This window comes from Felis catus, chromosome C2 (genome assembly GCF_018350175.1).
Source record: "Felis catus isolate Fca126 chromosome C2, F.catus_Fca126_mat1.0, whole genome shotgun sequence".
NCBI lineage: Eukaryota > Metazoa > Chordata > Mammalia > Carnivora > Felidae > Felis > Felis catus.
In genome coordinates this window covers 81,394,033-81,415,083 of record NC_058376.1, presented here as the reverse complement: position 1 = coordinate 81,415,083, position 21,051 = coordinate 81,394,033, and the positions used below count along the sequence as shown (strand labels likewise).

The window sequence follows — 21,051 nt, the reverse complement described above, 5'->3', positions numbered from 1 at the left end:
AGGCTCCATGCCCAACATGGAGCTTGAACTTACAACCCTGAGATTGAGTCACATGTTCTACCAACTGAGCCAGCCAGGCACGCTTATCACCATTACCAGTATCTTGAATCATCTGGTTACCCCAGCTGGCAGCAGAATGGCATCATGACTGAGTACAGACTGAGGATTGCAATCTGCCCACATTCAGTTCTTGGCATTGCCATTTTAATAGCTGTTAAGTTCTACCTGATGACTGCTACAGACTAAAGGAACTGATATATGTAAAGTGCTTTACAAAGTACCTGGGACATACTAATTTCAATAAATTACCTGTAACAATTTCCCTTGAATTTGTCACCCTCAGGGTAATAAGTATGGAGACTAGACTAATATAAACACCATCCAAATGAAGATGACCACTCATGTACCTACTCCCCTCTTAAACTGGTTTCCCAGGAAATGTACAGCTATTAAAAAAAAAAAAAAAACCAAAAAAATCAAAAAAACAGTGAAGAATACATTTTAGCCCAAGGGATACTGTACAAGGGACTAAAAATTATTCTTTAAAAAAACCCTCTATAAGTAACAAGGTTAAAATCTTTTCTGTAAACTGAGTTGTACCAGCCTTTTACTCTTTTCATTTGCATTTATTTAAACACAGTTCTCAAAACATTTGAGTGAAATTGGACTTCCTTTGGTAAGCAAAGGACCTGAAAATAATATTTAAAAAATGAACAGGCAGTCTTCAGTTCATCCACAACACAGGTGTAGTGTTCCCTTCTCTTTTCCAGAACTCTGAAGCACTCAGTTTTTTCCATAGTCTAAAAGCTAGAAGAACAAGAGTACATTTGTGGTGGAATGTATTGTCACTTGCTGATAACTAGTTGAAATACCATTATCCCCTTGTAACAGCTTTAAGAAATAGCCTTTTAAAGGCATACATTATGTACCTCTTTTCTTATTCCCTGCTTTATATAATACAGATTACATAAAGGCTGACAAATCCACATTTATATAAGCATTAAGCATTTGCTGTATTGAAAGTTCCTTAGTTCTAATACTAGCAGTACAGGGTTACAGAGCATAATTTTTAACACTTAGTTGCAGGTATATTAAGTATAGTATGTTTCATGGATTGGAGGAAAATGGGTATTTTTGTCTTGAAATTTGCTACTGACAACCTAATCTGAACAGTTCTGCTAAGCATTAATGTTAGAAAGAAAAGTAAAAACCAAACTTTATTGTTGCTTTTTACCATATGGTAGCATTTTACACACAGGCTTCGATCTTCAGAATACCCTGGATTCAGTAGAAAAACCTTTTAAATGAAGTTTTGTACAATAGAAACTTCTCAGCAGTCAAAATTTAGACTGTAAAAAAATACATGCAAAACATACTTTTCTGAAAACACTTAACTTTGAACAAAGCACCGAACTACACAAATGCAGAATGAAAACAGCATTTCAACTCCACCAAAAGTAGTCATCATAAAAGGTGTAAAAGTCACCTAACTTCACTAGGCACTGTTCACTTTTTAAACAGGAGACAATAAAAATATTGTCCACAAACAATATCCCAACTCTAGGGTAAATTTCAGAAAGTCTTCAACTTCATGCTTTAATAGCGACCTAGAAAGAAATAATAGTGTTTCAGTAATGAAGTACATTTTTCAAACATATTTTAATGTTGAGACTTTTAGACTATTCTAACATTAGAAAATTCTATGCACCAGATTCTCTACAGGGAAACTAGAGAAAGACCCCTTTCACACAAGGGTTACATTAGAAATCAAAGAACAAATGTTAAATAGAAATAGCTGGAAGTCTAACTCAAGAGCTAAGGTTTTAAAGTCACTCAAATTTTCCTCACTATACAAAACTTGCAAGCACTCCTAGAAAGAAAAGCTACAAATGGTGACCAGAATATATGTTTATATTTTAATTAGTAACAAGAATGAGAGATTCCAAGGATTGTTTGCGTATACTTTCTTGAACCCTCACACAACTGAGGGGCAGTACAGACTATAAATACAGATAAAACTACTTGAATTAACCCATTATCTGCTGCGGTTTGATAAACAAAAAATCAAGTTAAATACTTACGAGGTGAGTATGATCGAGACCTAGAACGTGATCTGTATCCTCCACGACTATAGTAAGGAGAAGGTGACCGCCTTCTGTAAACAAATGTCAAGACCGTCTAAGACTCACTCCACAAAGACTAGATGACATATACAACTTTCCACAGTCATGGTATTTCAAAGTCCGTTTTAGTCCTGATTAATAAAACCACTATTCCTAACCACACCATCAAGAACCAACACCCAAATAAATTTTACTAGTACTTCAAAGTGGTTTTGTTTTGTCAAAGACAGAGTGACTTGAATATTCACTTGCTTATCCTGAGATGGTCATTAAAAGCTAACAAAACCTCAACAGTACAAGAAGATACAGTAATAAAGAGATGAAAGATACTATGGACCCTTGTAAGTGACCTTAATTTAAGCTCTCAATAAGGTACAAAAAGGTACCACTGAGTTCATTACCTTGTGTAAGCCTAATTCACATCTGTAAACACACACATGGAGTCATATACACAGTCACTGGTTTCAGTTACAGTATTTTTGTATTTCATACAATCTAATTTGTGTGACGCAACTTATAATTAACCATCAAAATACTTGTAACTAAATCTTTTATGTGAGCCATCTTACTGTTGTGTAGATTTAAAATCCTCTCCTGCCATACCTGTAAATCTGATCCCTGTCTTGAGCAGCTCTCCATCCTCCTCCTCCTCCACCTCCTCCTCTGTGAAGGCAGAAAAGTAACACAGTCATTTTTTAAGTTTTAAAAACAATGTATTACTAATGTAGTAAAGTTAGAACTCCCACAGAGAAGTGAAAGGTAGTTTTCTGGAAGTAATTAAGGGGCTACATTTGCCACCCTTTTAACAAACTAACATAGAGCTCTCTCTGGTGGCTAAACTGAATATCGGAACAAACAACATTTCTAAAGTAAATGCTCATCTGAATAAAAAATCAAACCTAAGACCTTAATCTTCCCATCCTCTGCAATCAATCTCTTAAAGTCCCATATAATTGGGCGCCTAGGTGGCCGAGTCAGTTAAGCGTTGGACTTTGGCTCAGGTGATGACCTCATTTTGTGGGTTCAAGCCCCGTGTCTGGTACTGCACTGACAATGTGGAGCATGCTTGAGACTCTCTCTGCCCCTCCTTGCCTTGCGCTCTCTCTCAAAATAAACTAAAAATATGTTCTTTCCAAAAGAGATTTTGCCAGGGATAAAATGCCGGACAATTGCACGCTTTAGGACTCACTTCCACATTCAACTTCTTTAAATATTCCAAACAGCATACCAAAAAAAAAAAAAAAAAGACACTTACATCTCAATACCACACCCCAAAATAAGGTTAAGGAATCATGGTTAACTGTTGTGGTCAATACTTATTGCACAATTTCCATTTTCACAAGCAATACAGGGTCTAAATTACCTGGTGCTGCTAAACCGAAGAATTTTACTTCATTTTTATCCTCAAAAGTATTCTCAGTATGATAGGTATTTCCCTAACCCCCTAAAAAAAGTCACCAATATTTAATAATAAACTCCAGGGGGGTTCCTGTGTGGTTCAGTCAGTTATGCATGTGATTCCCTGATCTTAGCTCAGGTTGGGATCTCACCGTTCCTGGGATCAAGCCCCACACTGGACTCTGGGCTGACAGTGCAGAGCCTGCTTGGGATTGTCTTTCTGCCTCTCCTCTCCTTGTGCTCACTCACTCTCAAACTTAAAAACAAAACCCACCACCACCTATCTAGGGGTGCCTGGGTGGCTCAGTCAGTTAAGCATCTTGGTTTCCACTAAGGTCATCCTGATCTCACAGTTTTTGAGTTTGAGCTCTGCGTCAGGCTCCACACTATCAGAGAATCCCTCCTCTACCTCTCCCCAGTTTGTGCAGGCTCTCTCAAAATAAATAAAACTTACACACACACACCAACCATTGTTACACTATTGTCCTTCAGTAGTTACTTCTTTGGATTCTTCTAAGACTTAGTTTTCCCTGTCTCCCTAGTGCATCACACATTATAGACACCAAAAAAAAAAAACAAACAAAAAACAAGAAAAAACAAAAACAAAAACCCAAAGAAAAAAACCACTTTCTAAAGCAGTAACTTTAAAAAAAATGTAGCATATGGGGGCGCCTGGGTGGCTCAGTCGGTTAAAGCGTCCAACTTCGGCTCAGGTCATGATCTTACGGTTTGTGAATTCCAGCCCCGCATCGGGCTCTGTGCTGACAGCTCAGAGCCTGGAGCCTGCTTCGGATTCTGTGTTTCCCTCTCTCTCTGCCCCTCCCCTGTTCATGCTCTGTCTCGGTCTCAAAAATAAAACATTAAAAAAAATTTTTAAAAAAAATGTAGCATATGGAACTTGTCTTAAAAACAGAACAAGTACACCAAAGTGGAAAATCTAAACTATGGTCTAAAATTTTGATTCTATTGTCATGTTCAAACCAGGGATTTCTGTTGGTTTACAACTTGACGTTTAAAAAGAAATATACGTGTTAAGTTAAATTAACAAGACACGTAACCTTAAAATCTAGTTTAAACTCTAGTCCTAGATTTCTTAGTATAAAAAGTGATTTTATCAAAGACTAAAATTTACATATAGTGCTGCCTTAAACTATGTTGCAACTGATTCAGGAGAGAGACTACGTATTTCCTTCAAAATTTTAACAACTTAAACCTCGTATTGTGGTAAACTTACCTGTATGATCTGCTATAGTAGTCTCGGTCATCATAGCCTCGATCGTATCCTCGGTCATAGTAATCCCGACGGCGTGAACTTCCACTATGAATAAATGATATAGCTTCATAAAATACCATGTGGTCTTATCTTCGTACATATGACTTTTATTGTTTAAACTGTTCAGACAATAGCAGCAGCATGGCTTATTTAGGTCTTGTGAGCCACACAGCTGAGCTCTAAAGACATAACTGGGCAAATGCTTCGAGTTATAACCTCTTTACTCTCGTCTATTGGGCAAAAATGAAGGTATCTATTCATTCCCTAATTATTAATTCACGGACAGGCCTTTTCTAACAGAGAAGTTAACTAAGCAAGTAGCATTATTCCTGTTTAAATTTTCACGGATATTGGATAAACACTGTCCTTTCTCTGCCCTTACAATATACATAAATGTATTTTTAAAATCTTTTGATTAAGGAATACACATTCTGCTAACTTGCTTCCAACTAAAAGTCATTTGCTAATAAAGCCCATATATTTCCCTAGAGGAAGGGAAAGTAAAATCATTATTTGGAGAATGTGATTTGAGGGGGAAATTTAAAATAAATAAAAGGGGGGTGGGGGGGAGACCAACACAGATTTTTGTCAATTTAAACACCGAGGAGGACAAGAGAGAAGCAGCCTATCATAGTCCAATGCATAAACTGAAGTCCCCTGTTTTCCACTGTTTAATAAAGCTAAAAAATGCACTTGAGTAGGATTTGTTCCATACCTGACTTTACATAGAATACTTAAGATTTCCTTATGGGAAAAATGGTCTAATCAAGAACATTAATTACCAAGCAAAGCCAGATATATGGCATTTCTGTATGATATGGTGGGACGTCCTCTCTCAGTCTGCAGCACAAACACAATGTTCCCTCTGAATATGTTCTATTGAATACACTTTTAGCTAGTTAAAACAAAACACACAAGATGGGGTGCCTGGGTGACTCAGTTAAGCATATGCTGATTTTTGGCTCAGGTCATGATTTCACCATTTGTGGGGCAGGCTCTGTGCTGACAGCATGGAGGCTGCTTGGGATTCTCTCTCCCCCCACTCTCTCAAGATATAAACTTAAAAACACAGGGAAAATGATTTATACTGTGTCAGGACTGGATGAAATGCCAAAGATTCCCCCCAGTACATGTAGTTGTTAGAGGAAACGAACTCAGCTATCAATCTTAAACTTACTAGGTAGGTCTTCCCATGTAAATTCCTGGTGTTGGGGTATGTGGTCTTTTTGTTATAGAGAAATCAACTCTGATCCTACGTCCATCAAGCTCCATTCCATTGGCACGCTCCTTTGCCTTCGAAAGATATATTGAAAGTTATTATATACACCCTGGACAAAGCCACAAACTGTCCAATAACAGTAAGATATACTTTTATGAATACTTAGAAATAAGATTTATAAAGAACTATAAATATACCCTATTTACAATGTAAAAGCAAAAATTATCCTTATTCAAGTTCATTGGTAGTTGGAAGTTAACAACAGGACTTATTTTACAAGGATACAGGTAAATTTTTACTTACTTCCTTGGCATCATCTACATTTTCAAAATACACAAAGGCAAATCCTCTTGACCGTCTAGACTGCTGGTCATATACAATAGACACATCTGCAATGGGGCCATATTTCGAGAACACTTCTCTTAGATCTCTTTCTGTAGTGTACAAGCTCAATCCAAACACTCCAAGACAACAGTTGGGATCAGGATTTGCCTAGAAATGGAAAGATGAATTTTAAACTTTAAAATTTATAAACCGAAGCTAAGAAATGTCACCAACAGTGAAAGTAGGGAATAAGTAATTGAAATAACTAGTATATTATAGCAATAGCCACAAGCATTAAGAATGGGCAGAAAAAGACTCCAAAAACAACTTCAACCTCAGAATTAAACAAGGGGGGACGGGAACAGTGACTTCTACTTGTGAATACCAGACTGGCAGTTTTGTGAAGGAATATTAAAGGGCAAGTAGCCCAAGGAAGTCACCTAAGATTTATTCTACACATAAGAATAATTAAAATAGCATTATCTCTATAAGCCAGAGGAAAAAACGTCAGGGAAGATAAGCCTTAGTACCCGAAATAAACTCACCTAAAATTAAATGAAATACCCAAGAGTGTTTTGATGAGGTGAGTTACACTGTCCCAATATTTTGCTTACATGTGACTGACAGCCCTAACATAGAAAATACCTTTTAAAAAGACATTACTCAGAACACAAGGAGACCTCTAAGGAACTCATGTGTTCACTGCTAAAAGTCCAGTGTCAACTATAATCAGTTCTGATTTCAAAACAGAAGAGACAAAGTCCACTGCTTTAACAACAATTTTGTCATCTTACCCGATTCCCAACATGACGCCTGCGAGTAGACATGGGAGAGTGACTGTGGCTATGCCGTCTTCGATAATCTCGACTATAAGACCTGCTACGGGATCGTCTATGGGAGCGGGACCGAGATCTTGATCTTGTGTAATGCCTTCGTGAGCTTCTTCTGGATCTAGACCTGTTAAGACAAAGGTTTCAAGAGTATAACTAATTAGCTGACAATAAGATACAGTTTCCAATTCTTCTAATAATCTATTCTAGGGTTAAAGTCCAAAAGGCGAAACATAATCCAGACATGTGATCAAGATTTTTCTGCTGTATCTACAGTCATCTCCACTCTACTAGGAAGAGCTCCAAAACCACTACTTGCTCTCTTCCATTTCTTAAAATAATTAAGATAAAGGAGATCAAAATTACATACTCAAGATCAATTAACATACTCAAAAAAACCCTTGATAATCATAAAACATGCAGCACTTCACACTAGCTTAATTTGTGCCCACCTCCCCCCTCAGAATACCACCCTATTTTTTTTCAGCTTCTCCCACTTATGCCCACCATTCACTTAAGATAAAATCACCATCACCGTAAGTTTTCTCCAGCAGTGTTTTAAAACCAATCAATTGCTCCTAACTGGAGTGATCATATGAACTGTCATCTAAACCAGACAGGACACATTATAAGAGAGAAAAGAGGTGCAGTTAATTATGCCTGACAATAGGCATAAACTGGGGCTGTCCTGGGCAAACAAGGATGTATAGCCTACTCTTGACCAACATTAAAAAAAAAAAAAAGTGCGCTGTGTTAAGGTATTATTTTTTTTATACACATGTATATAATATTAGACTACACCTACTTATCAAGAATTAGTTATGAAAGCCAATGTCCTGCAGTCTGTCATACTTAAACTCCTAGTGAATCCTCACAATTCTCAAGAACTAGTATTACTAACTTGCCTTTTAAAGATAAGGAAGCTAAGGTGGAAAAAGGTTAAGTAATCTGCCCAAGCCAGAAAAAATAGAGGTAAGATTTGAACCCTAACGCCAAAAGCCCAGGTTCTTAACCACTTAGTCTTCTATCCCAGAACTTATGATTAAGTTCATTACTAGTACCAATATTAAATAAGCCAACAAATGATCCAACCCTCTCTATCTTCCTAATTTACAAAGCACACACCAATTTCAAAGCTAAGAGTAACAGAAGAAAATCCCAAGACAGTCTTTCTTACCTAGATTCAGATCTGGACCTGGACTTTGATCTGGAACGCCTGGAATCTTCCTTGGAGCGAGACCTTGCAGGGGTATGCCTTGCAGATTTCCCAGATCCATGAGCACTTCCACTTCTGGAAGCAGAACGGGATTCCTACACGTAGATGTCAAAAGTTTAATTTGTATACTTTCTGGGCAACTTTAAAAACAAATAAGCTGCTGTGAGATAAATGGTGAGGGAAAGCAATCCCCTTCCAAGATAAGAAAACATAGGTAAGGGCAGGAACTGAATATACCTCATATATTTACATTGCTCCAACTGACATAAGCCAATTTATTTGAACTTCCACCTTTCCTGGAGCAGGGATAAGAATTAACTGACCCCACTCTCCTCAGAAAGGGGTGCCAAAGCCAAGCAGTTAAGGGAACTGTCCAAGGATTGTGTTTTGGGATTGTTACTCCATAAAGACTAGGGTAAGAAAGAATCTTATTAACTATGACACCTATATCTTATACCTATTTTCAATCAAGTTGCCATCAATAAAACAAAACCCTATGAAAATCATAAAACTTACTTTAAAATGCTTTTGATTTTTTTCAGAAGACCTCACTTCTCAAGTTATATTTATTGAGTGGGAAAAGAGGCAAGGACGATCAGTTTCAAGTCCTAGCAAAAGGTAGAAACCTAGTAGAAAGGACCAGCTTGAAGGATACTAGACCCTAATTCCACCTAACCATGGTAGGATGCCCTTAAGAAGCTCAAATAAAGCAACCAGATGGAGCCACAGCAGAAAAGGCAGTGAACTGTGCAGAAGGAAGAGTAGACAGTGCCAGAGATCTAGAGCCTCCTCAGCTAAATGGAGATGAACCATGGCAAACTGATGGGGATTAGGGAGTAAGTAGCTAGGAAAGTTAACAGATTAAATCAGGGGCTCCTATCTAGGCTAAGGAAGGGAGAGTTCAGAATTGTATGTGAAAAAACCAAAGTCTAAGTAAGTACATACTGTATAGCCATAGTATTCCCAATCAAAACTAGACTAGCTGATAGTTAAGTGACACAGTAAGGAAGATCTCTAAAGAAACCAGCAAAGAGAATGGATAAAAAGGGTTGACTAGCTCATCAATGAGCAAAAGCACAGCCAACTTATCAGTATAAAAAGCATACATTTAAAGTAACTGAACCAAGGAGATGTTCTGCCAACGCACCAAAACAGACAAAAAAACCCAGTGGATTCAGGAGAGAGAACAAAGCCACTCAGTCTGATAGCTAACTAAGGTATCAGCAGCTAGTAAGACAACCCTCATTTTAGGTTATCCAATTTAATGCAAATTAAAAGGCATAAAGTCTGGTGAGTCTTTCCACCCAAGACAGAGCAGAAATGGCCAGATTCAAGAGGACCCAACATTACTATAGGGGTAATCATCTATGTCAAAGCTACTGGATAAAAATGATCACAGGAGACCTCCCTGTGTGGTAGACTTTCAGAATATTCTGGCCATTCTTGAAAGGATAGAATAGGATTATTTTAAATTACAGTTCATCAAACCTTTTTGGAATATAGAACATATTCCACATATGTGGTCTACAGCATAATGGGAAAAAATTTATATGCAATACAGAAGAAACTGAGTTTGAAGTTTAGAACAGGAAAGAGAGTAACTCTGCCAGTAAAAGGAGTTCTGGTCATTAGGCCTGAAACAACTCTAGAAACTTCCCCAGTAAGATTTTAGTCATTATAAAACATGGAAGGGACATGGAATGTGACAGCCTCCTCTCCTTCCCCTGGAGTGACTATAAAGAGATTCAAGGAAAAAGAGGATACTGTTATTAATGAGAACAGCTGCCTTTAACAAGGAATGGTTAAAGGGTGCACTGCATCTTAGGGGACCCCAATTAATCTCTTGGGGTTCTCCGGCAGAGAGACATTTAATACTCTGCACAGAGACATTTAAAAGCACACTCCACCTCCCTCCTCTTCTTGGACAAAGTTCTCAAAAATAATGGTGTGGTTTCTGACATCTTTACCACAGGCAAAAACTAACCTAGAAGCAAAGAGATAAATTGAGACCCCCTAAATTAACTGTCTTTGTTTATCTCAATGCTAGAAAAATTACTTCATGGAATGATTATATAGCTTTTAGTGGAAACCAAAAGAAAACAATTTACCCTGGAAAGGAGAGCAGAGTGCTCAAATAACTCACAGTAACAGTTAAAAGATTATCAATCAAGTAGTTAAATCCATCAGCCTAGGAATCAAAATACAAAGGAAAAAAGGGTAGAAAGTCAAGATCTCTTAAGCCTCTGGCTTCATTAAGCAGAAAAGCCTTATTCTAACCTGCATTACCAGTCGTCCACTCAAGAGAAGAGACAGCACTTTTAGCCTAGGTCATAAGCCTTATGAAGCTTCTCATGAATTTCTAGTAATCTCTAGGGTCAAAGATACAGTATTTACGAAATTATGAGCTTTTTCTCTCAACCTCTAAAATTAACTATCTGCAGACATATTTTGTAAGCAATCGTTTCTTAGACCAGGAATAGGGGAAACACCAGCCAGAATGCAAAAATTTCCCCTTCTACACATTTGGTTAGGCTAACACCTAAATAATGCCTCCTCCTCCCTTCCTGGTCAGGAATATTTCTTAAAGAATTTAAACCCCTTTATGGTTATGTTAGCCATTAGCTATTTTGGAAATACACATTCAAGGAAATTTAGCTCGAGGAAAAAAAAAAAATGAGACCTAAAATTATTAGCCAAATCTAAAAACAAAGTTAACTTTAAACCTTAATCCACAGGCAAATCTGCAAAGCCAGCTGGGAAAACCTCCACACAAGGAAAATTTGAAATCCACTCTTAGGGCTAAAAAGTTTTAAGTGTCAGCACATTAAAACCGTACCAAAAACATTTCTCTGGACATCAATACCTCAAGAAAAAGGATCATGAACTTACAATTAGCATAAATAACAAAGCCAAAAAATTCCCTGAATTTCTGCTCAGGGAATCATTTCTAAAGACTGGATCTTAAGTCATATTCTAATATACAACTTAAAGGGAACATGTCACAAAAACTAACTCAGCCTTTCAACAAAATACCTTTTTCTGCATCTTCCTATTCTGAGCATGACAGTATCTTAGAAAAACCTTTTGAAAGAGATGAAGGAAACCAAAAGATCTGGAACCATCAAATCATTAGGTTTCTCCTGTATTAGAAACTGGATGCAGTAAATTAGATTTTGAACAGTGGCTCTTAGAGGTATACAGTAAACCTACACAGCATTTAAAAATACAAGTCCCTAAACTAGAGCTTATTCTAATAACTCTGGAGTTCATCTTCCACATTTGTTAAAAGCACCATACATGTTTATAATGCTAACTCTCATTGATTTACTCAATTTCAGAAATTTTAGGCTTCCTACCTACTGATTTTTCTTGGTGAAAGTATCTTCGTGGAACCTTGTTTCTCTAGTTTTCTCTGCTCCACCTGCCCCAGGACAAGAGGCCTGTCTCCCTCTTACTTCCCCAATAGGCAGAGCAGGGCTGAGAGGAGGCACTGTCAGACTCAAAGATGCCTTGGTCAAGGGGGGGAGGGGTGGGGTGGGAAGAGAAGAAAACCCTGAATGGATGCAATGGTCTATGGGCATCAGCGTTTATTTTTGCCATACATCTATCCAAGCTTAGACCATATAATCAAATTCCAAAGTGCTTTCTTTCCATTTAGAGGATTAATAGGTTTTTCCTCTTTTAGACCCCAAGGGCCTTTCAGGAATTCATGGACTTGAACAGAAAGTATCAATTCACCTCTTTTTTTACCTCAGCTCTCTACCTAATCTGTAAGTAATTCAGAGCACAAAATTAACGTTATTAGTTTATACGTGGCAAAATTTACAAACTAGTAATTGGGGCAAAGCAAATGCTGGAAACTACTATGAATTGAGAATAATTTTCTTCTCCTTGCAAGGCAGAAATAATTATAAAAAGCACAAATTTCATATTGACAACTGGCCCTAAAATGCTAGAAGATAGATCCTTTTAGATATGTAATTTAAACCACTTTTTCCAAGAGCTAGAAGACCTGACAGCTCTGTTTTTTTAGGTTGTCTTCATTTTAGGAAGAAGTGATACCCTTGGCTTTCCCAACAGAGAACAACTACTGGTTAGCTACCACTGGGTATTATTTTGACAGTTCACTTGTCCCATCCAACAGAAAGTAACATTTCGCTAACCATCATATTCTTTTATTCAACTAAAACAAAACACGCGGAAGGGGAAAGGACAGACCTTTAGGGTTTATTTTTCACAGTAAGTGGTCGGAGTGAGGAACCAAAACTAAGTTACTTTATAATCTATACCTCTCACGTCACTGTAACAGTTAAATTTTAACAGCAGCAAATGAGAAAAAGGGAATAGAGCAGTTTTCTGAACAACTACCACTATTGCCACTTTGAGTTAGAGATCCTGTTCACTTATGTGACCCACCTCATTGTAAGGGAAGCTAATATATTTTCAGCAGTAATCCTAGTCATTCAACTGGAACAGGCATTAAACAGAAGAAAAGAATCATCCTTGTGAATTTAGAGCCTGCATCTTAAAGTTAGGGCCTAATTGGTCATAGGTTTCCCCTATGCCATCTAGAAAGAATTTTCATAAATGCCAAAAGGAACTATCCTCTTCACTGGTTTGCTTCTATAACCATCCTGGTGACATTCTTTGGGAAAACTACGACAAACTTAGAAAACATTCTACTATATATTGCTCAGTACTAAAAGATAGGGGTCAATGAATCTTAAGAGTCCATGGAGGTGGCACAGACCACCAATACCAACTCTGGAGGTACTCACTCATGGCCCAGGACCAGCAGCATTATACAAAAAAATCTAGAGAGACAACATGAAGCCAACTGTTACCCATGCTGGAGAGCTCATTCCTGCCTCATATTTGACTACAAAGGGTTATTTTTTAAAATTGCATTTCAATCATTTGACTAAGAAGTTAAAATTAGAATTACCTAATTTAAACGTTTCCCCTGGAAGGCACTTCTTTGCCCTGTATATATTTTCTTCTATTAAACAAATAATGCATGCATGTTTAGCAAAATATACAGGGACACATAAACAGACTAGTAATTACTTAGCGTAGTGCTTTCTGATTCCAGATTACTTCTTATCTTAACTTCATTTTTATTTCTTTTCTTCATTCTTCCGTTTCAAATTCTGACTTCTTTCATCTTCCCCACTTCACACAAATTGCTCAATATTCTACAAGTGGGACTTCTGGTCTGATAATTAGCATGCATTCTTTCTTTTATTTTTTCAAATTTCAGCTTCACTTATTCCTGAGCTTCAAATACTCATTTATAAAACTTGTCAAATGACGACTTCCGCATTTTCCTTCTTCAACATTAACCTTAATAGAAAAAGAACAGGATGAAGAATATTTTAAAACTCCAGGATAAAATCCAGTGCCAAAACTGAAACTAGAAAAAAAAAATCCCTCTTTTTGGATTAAAAAAAAAACAAAAACAAAAAAACCCTAGAATATGCAGCTCAAAAAACTGAAACTAGCTTCCTGTTGGTTCTAAAATATACTAGGTAACCAACCTCATTCTCATTGTCTACTTCAAATAGATTTATCATGCTTAAGTTGAATGCGAAGTGCGCAACTGAACATTTGCTGTTCATCTAACATTTAAGAACTTTAATTACATTTCACACTTCTTATTGTATTCATCAAGAAAATGTTAAGTGTCAAAAGCACAACTCTAGTCAAAAAGTGACACATTAATACAAAAGTGCAAGAAAGGAAAGCACGGACAATTCATTTGTACAATGATGACAAAGCTCAGGGCTGGACAGGTTTACAAATTGTGACTTGTCTAGATAATAGATAAGGTAAAGATACGTAATGTCACACATTTTTGTATTGCATATTTAAAGAGCTCCGTAGAAGACAATGTCAGGGAATCAGAAAATTTGGACTAAAGTGCTCAAAACCCACCCCTAGAAAGCTGCTCTAGTGAAATTTTAAATATGAATGGTCCGACTACTAAATTTAGCACTAGAACCATAAAAAGACAAAATCAGATCAACCAACTACTATATCCAAGTAGTTATGAAAGAAAGCAAACGAACTTGAATCCAACAGTGAGGTTTTCAAAGAATTTTTTGTAAATTCCCCCTCAATGAACAAACGTATTAAAATCTTATGCAGTCCAAAGGAGAAATCCTACTTTTTAAGGTGGCAATATTGGGAAAAAATAATAGCTCACCTCCTAAAATTATTAAAAAACAAAACAAAACCCAAAAACCAAAACTCAATCATCACTTAACAGATCAATAAAATGTAATAGTGTCTGTTCAACACCCTAAACAAAATAAATACTGCCTCACAAAACATTCTAGTTCTCCGTTATCCTGTACCTCACCTGTACCTCACTTGTCAACAATTTACTAGTTTATTTTCTTTGGGGGTGATTGAGGCTAAAGCTTCCTTTAAAAAAAAAAAAGAGAGAGAAAACAAAGTCTTTATAACTTATGTGGGCATGAAGACAACCATGGCTATAGTGGCAAGTGTTGTGATGCCTTTCCTGAGAAAGTAAGCATAATTTTCAGTCTCGTTTTTTTGTCACTGAAAGTCAATTATTGTTTAACCCAGGAAAAATTTTAAATAGCTTTTTAAGGGAATCACAGTAATTGATTTCCTTTTAATATCCATCACTAAAATGTAATGGGATATGTTTGCTGGCAGCACAAAGGTAATCGTGGAATCAGAATGCCCAAGCAGGTTTCCTCTTGGGGCCTCCTAAAGATAACGTATCGAAACAGGGCTTTAGATGCACGAAATACTGGGATGGAGGCCAAAGCTCTATGTATTGGAACTTTTCAATATGGATGCCTTCCTGCTTTTATATTCTATTACCTCTTCCAAACCATCTTCCTCCTTTCATATTCAAAGACCAAAAAACATGTTGCTAGATAATGTAAATATTAGGTTTATTTTAACTCAACTACTGAGCTCAAGTGGCCACTTTAATAAAACCAGACGACCAACTACTGGGCTTAATGTTATTGCCCATTTGGTGAAGAAATAAGCAGAAACTTCCATCATCAACATAATTTTTTGTTAGAACGACTCTAGGGACTAGAACTGAATTCAAATAACATTAAAAACATGTACAAATTCAGTAGGTTGCTAACAAGGTAATATTTAAAAAATTGGGATGAGACAAAGAAAAATTGGTTGATCCTGCTATATAAAGGTTAATGCTCATACTAATGGACTGTTTTTATTTTTCTATAAGCTCTACCAGAAGGTTGGGTGGAGAAAAATACCCCAAAGACAGAATATTTTCTGGAAGGGGGGAAAAAAAAATCTGACTTACCTATATCAGTTTTAAGCCCATCTCTTGCATCAATAATATTGACTCTAAGAAGGGGCTCATGCATTCTGCAGTATTGGGCAGTCTGTATTAATCAAAGTAGCAATCTGAAAATAACCTCCACACCCAATCCAAAAAGATTTTTGAGAATTTAGAAACTCAAGTTTGCTATTCTAGTGAACTTTTTTTGGCTTGCTTAAAAACAAGACTAAATGAAAACAAGATCTAAAATTCGATGTAACCCATAACCCAAAAAACTAAACTGGATAAAACACTTAAAATTCCTAAACACTAATCACTATCCCTTCTAGAAAAAATTAAATACAATTATGTATGAAAACTGAACATAACACAGAATGCGAAGGCTCTAAAAATACTTCTCTTGGGCAAAATGTTAATATTTATCAATTAGGTTCTGGGCTTCGTTGGAGATAAAGGGGAAAGGTGAATGCTATTAATTAACATCTCACCATCTGAATTCCTCTTTAAAAAAAACCGTAGTACTTACCTTGTTATCACTTGTAATTTCAGTTTGAAAATGCCACCTTCTAGTTCCAAACAACATTAAAACATTCTTAGTTAAAACCCAGAAAAATATTCTTCAACCTGGTTTTTTCAAGAGACTCATACCTAACCAGACTCACAGTGAAACAATGCAAACTATTTCCTTTCACTTGACATTAATTCAATCCTTTATTAAAGGAATGTGGTGCAATGGCTGCAATTCTTTAGAAAGAAATAGATTCAGATGGTTCAGTTTTTGGAAATCAGAATTCAGAGTTAGGGGCCAAAAACAAAGACTACAGAAAGACAACCCAAGATTAAGCAGAAGAGAAAAACTGCAGAAAGCTGAAAGGCAGTTTGATGGGATGGTATCCGGATACTACTCCTCTCCATAAAGAGTAAGACTAGATAATGTACCTACAGTGCAAACATTATTTCTACAATAACTATAGCCAATATTCTACCAGAATATGTTCTTGAACTGCTTGCTATTGTAATCTTGACAGCAAGGCAGAAATTAAAACCACCTGTTCATATAATAGTGTTTCCTTATTTAGTTTCTGGATTCTCTAAGTATAGACTTATTTGTAGAAACTAAAGAAATTACATTCATTAGAAAGGCAGAGCATTAAACCAGTGTCAAGACCAAACACACAAACATCGCATACTCTAAATAGAATACTATGACCATTACCAGGCCTTAAAGATTACCCCCCTCAATATTGCTAGGCACCTACAAACTAGCCACCAACAACTCTTTTTATGTTCTTATTTGTCCATATTATGACATAACTGCTAAGACTTTTTGCAAAGGGGCTGACTGGTCAACCCTTTTCCCAAAAATATTTGCCAGCAACTTTTGGAAAGTACTGGAAGAGAAGTGAATATGGGAGATGAAAAGTATTTTATTTTGCACGGGTTTGCCTACATCAAATAAGTTAACTCTAGATAGAAACAGACTTTGAGTTAAATCGATCACATGAAAAAAATCTCACAATAAAGGTAAAAGCCACTCTGCTATAATAGTGTGACATGAACCACAAAAATTCTGCAACTTATCCTAACTATGCATTTAAAAGAAGATAAAAGGACACACTGAACAACAGTTCTGTTCGTATATTCGTTCACCCAAGAAGTAAAACCCTATGGGTGACCAGATGGAGGACAATTTATCACACCCCTACAGTCTGTTTAGGAAAGAAACTTCTGAAGTCTAAAGGACTGGGGGAAAAAAACTTCCAGAATTATGCTGGGGATATGGGAGTGTCTGGATTCTGGATAGCCAAATGAAGGGACAGGCTGGGGATGGGTGGGGTTCCAGCCAAACTAAAGAGATTTGTATTTTAAGTGATTACATTAACGATACAGATTAGGCTTGTTTTAATGATTTACATTAACAGTTTGAAATGTTTGAGGGCCTAGAGCTGAATTAATTTTTCAGGCTTCAGAGAAGCTATTCATACCAAACATGTCCAAGATTATTACCCTGAATGCAACTTTTTCACTGCTATCAGGCACTGTCAAAAGGTTTTTGTTTTTTTTTTTTTATAGCCAGTCAGACCTATTATATACATCATCATTTTTACAGCATTATATCTAATCTGTTCCATTAAGCTTCAGGGTTTTTGCTAGGCACTCTTTAGGAATCCAAACTTTTTTTTTAGGCCTATTCTAACCTCTTCAGTTTCCAATTCACCAATTGCAAAGCAATCTACACACAAAATAAATGCCAAACAAAACAACGTAGAGGTATGTCACAACTTGAAAGTTTAGAAACCTTTCCAGGATCCAAGACTCTTACATAAGAAATACATCAATTTCTAATATACAGCTTGAAATTATTTTGTAACTTTCCTTCCATAAGATTTTGGTGAATAAATCTACATAAACAAGATTATGGAAGAAAACAATGTTCAAAAATGTCAAATTATTTGGATGACAACCTCTCTTGAACGGTCTCAAGCCAGGAACCTACTTCCAACAATTGTTTCCTCCCATATGTAAAATATGCCCAAATATTATTTTGGGGCAAGTTTCGTCTTCACAAGCACATGATTACAAGTAACATTAAGGTATGTTCAACTGAGAGCTTTTCTCAGAAACCGGCCATTTTGCATCCTCTCAATAGTGCAAATAGTACCCAATAATTGTTCAGAAAACAAAAGACTTAATAAAGTCATCATTTGCTTTCCAGTCCAAATACAGTTCAACAGTGTAGTCAACCGGCAGAAATCAGAAATCACAGCTTTAACCATTTGTGCGCTCACTCCAAACTTTCTAACCATAAGAAAGCAAAGGTATAAAAATAATCGTATACGTTTTGGTAATGTTGGGATCAAAAGCCTTAGGGAAAAATGAAAAAAGCTAATATTCCTCTGAACAGGGGGTCAAGCCTGATTATCTCAGACCAAAATCAATCAGATTTAGCTCCCAAGTTAAACAGTAATTTCGACAATGTTCCAGGAGCTATGATAGAGGTTTCTAAAAATGCCTTTCAAATGAAAGGCCCCAAATCTTTTTATAAGAGTTTGCTAAGATACTTGAATAGATTTACCTGACGACTGTTACGGAGATCTTACGATGGCCCTAGAAGGAATGGAAAACCTACCAAACTGTAAAAGCACCCCCACGTATTCCTACCAAGTAAAAAATCAACTTCCTTCTTCAATAAAGTTCTCCACAACCTCGAATGTTAAGATTCTGGCAAGTTTTCTATTTTTGCATCATTGTTAGTACCCACAGCCTCGCAACCAGCTTTACATCACGTTTTTTAAGCCCGGAAACGGTCTTACTCCTCCAGTTAACATTCACCCAACTCCACGAGAGGTGGAGGCTTTAAAAAAAAAAAAAAGAAAAGAAAAAAAAGTGTACCAACAGAGTAGTGGTTCACAGATTTAGAATGCCTCAAAACAAAAGGAAATAACGGCGCCACAAGTTGCCCGCCAGTTCCTGCTACACAATCCCGTGAAAAATACCTACTCCATGAAAGAAGAAAATCTCAGCGGCCTCGGGGTCTAGTCTATTCGGATACCCCGATAATGACTTTTCGTTTGAAAGCACTTTCGGTATCAAAGATAAAACACCCCATTTAGGCCGAACACAAAGCGCGCGCGAAACCACCTCTACCGGGCCCAGAACTTGACTACCTCGATTAGTTTCCCCCACCGTAAGAGAGGTCCCAAGAACTTCCTAGATTCCATCACTTCGGGGTCCACAGACGATCCTTTCTTAACCTAAACGCCGGGCGAAAACCCTCTGAGTAGGTTGCCTCTCTTTCTCCCCCCCACACGGCCCACTGAGGCGCGGGCCCGCCTTGGACGCGCGGCTTCTCCGCCATTTTGTGCCTCTGGCAGCCCGCCCGGCCCGCCAGCCCAAGATGGCGGCAGCGAGCCTTCGCAGGAGAGCAACGGCGAAATGAGATACTGCTCCCCTCCCCCAACACCGAGGGGACGCAGCGGCCATTTTTAAGCTTTCCCCCTCTCGTAACAGAAAAAAACCGCCGTCTTGGGTAGGGAGCTACATAACCCCCCACGGCGGCCTCCTTCACGACTAAAGACACTCTCCGCAAGGGTTTTTTAGACCCAACTCCCTTCCTTCCCAGCCTCAGACTTCGGAGCCTAAATCGCCTCTGTCTCCAGGTCTGAGGCCGACGGGCCTGGAAGAGAAGCAACCTGGGACCACACAGCCGCCCCCTGCACCATCTCTACGTACCCGCTCGCCGTAATTCTGCTCGCCGCTGTCGCTCATGACTCCTAGCTGCTATCGCCGCTCGACGTGCTTCAATCGAAGCTGCCAACCTCTTGCGCCTTCTATATAGAGGCTCCGCCGCAGCCTCGTAGAACGCACAAGTTCCCGAGCCGCTGAGTACCGAAGCGCTCCGCACCGCCTCCGCACGGGCTCTAAGTCTGCCGGACGTGACGCGGCGCTCCTTAACCCGGCCCCTCCCCCTTTCAGAACGCGCGCTTTCTTGGCTCCGCCCCTCCGCGCTCTGGCTCCTCTTTCTAGCGTGCCGCGTCCGGAACCGGACGTGACGTAAGTCCCGCACCTCGCGCGGCCCTACCCCTATCTTTGGGTCTCAATGAGGCGGGAAAGTGAGCGCGCTGGATGGTCTGACCGAGAGGTGGTCGCCAAGGGGCGCAGTGGCACCAGCCACGCCTCAATGTTCTGGAACCTACCAGGGAAACTGTCGTGGCGGTGGGAGGGAGGAGATGCCCTCCTTTTCGCCCATCCTTGAGTCCTTTCTTCTGCTTTATGAGTTTTTGTCTTTTATTCTGCCTTCCTTTGGTTGGAGAGGGTGGATATCCATATGCTAGGTTCCTTGCTTTACTTTGCATTTATTTGGCTTCAATTGTAGATGTTTTCTTCCTGAGTAAACTTTCATTTGAGCACCTATTAAATGCCAAAGAACTTTATCAGATCTTGATGTGATGAAATCAGGCACGATCTCTATTCTGCAGAAGTTAGCGGTCTAGTGAGGGAGAACCGTTAAACACGTTTGTAAACTATGATTTTAAGTGCTAGAAGCATGTACTGCTATAATGATGTAACAGGAAGGAAGATTAATTCTGCTACTCCCCAACAGGATGATCTACAGTTGATTCTTTTTTTTTTTTTAACGTTTTTTTTATTTTTATTTTTGGGACAGTGAGAGACAGAGCATGAACGGGGGAGGGGCAGAGAGAGAGGGAGACACAGAATCGGAAACAGGCTCCAGGCTCTGAGCCATCAGCCCAGAGCCCGACGCGGGGCTCGAACTCCCGGACCGCGAGATCGTGACCTGGCTGAAGTCGGACGCTTAACCGACTGCGCCACCCAGGCGCCCCTTTTTTTTTTTTTTTTTTTTAAAGTT

At 38.2% G+C, this 21,051-nt stretch overlaps 1 protein-coding gene across 3 annotated transcripts; it reads right to left on the bottom strand.

Moving 5' to 3' along the window:
• Positions 1–1,185: 1,185 nt before the first annotated feature.
• TRA2B (transformer 2 beta homolog) lies at positions 1,186–20,121 on the bottom strand. Of its 3 annotated transcripts, none has more exons than XM_006936207.3 (9): positions 19,914–20,121; positions 8,345–8,478; positions 7,132–7,294; positions 6,317–6,505; positions 5,972–6,087; positions 4,756–4,839; positions 2,727–2,786; positions 2,082–2,155; positions 1,186–1,607 (listed from the first exon to the last, which is right to left on the bottom strand). In XM_006936207.3, the coding sequence occupies exons 1-9, from the start codon at positions 19,947–19,949 to the stop codon at positions 1,597–1,599; spliced, it is 867 nt and encodes a 288-aa protein (XP_006936269.1). In that variant the 5' UTR covers positions 19,950–20,121; the 3' UTR covers positions 1,186–1,596. The 3 variants fall into 3 exon arrangements, with proteins under 3 accessions (XP_006936269.1, XP_023116093.1, XP_019695574.1); XM_023260325.2 differs by having other exon boundaries at positions 2,082–2,152; XM_019840015.2 differs by lacking the exon at positions 8,345–8,478.
• Between the last annotated feature and the right edge of the window lie 930 nt (positions 20,122–21,051).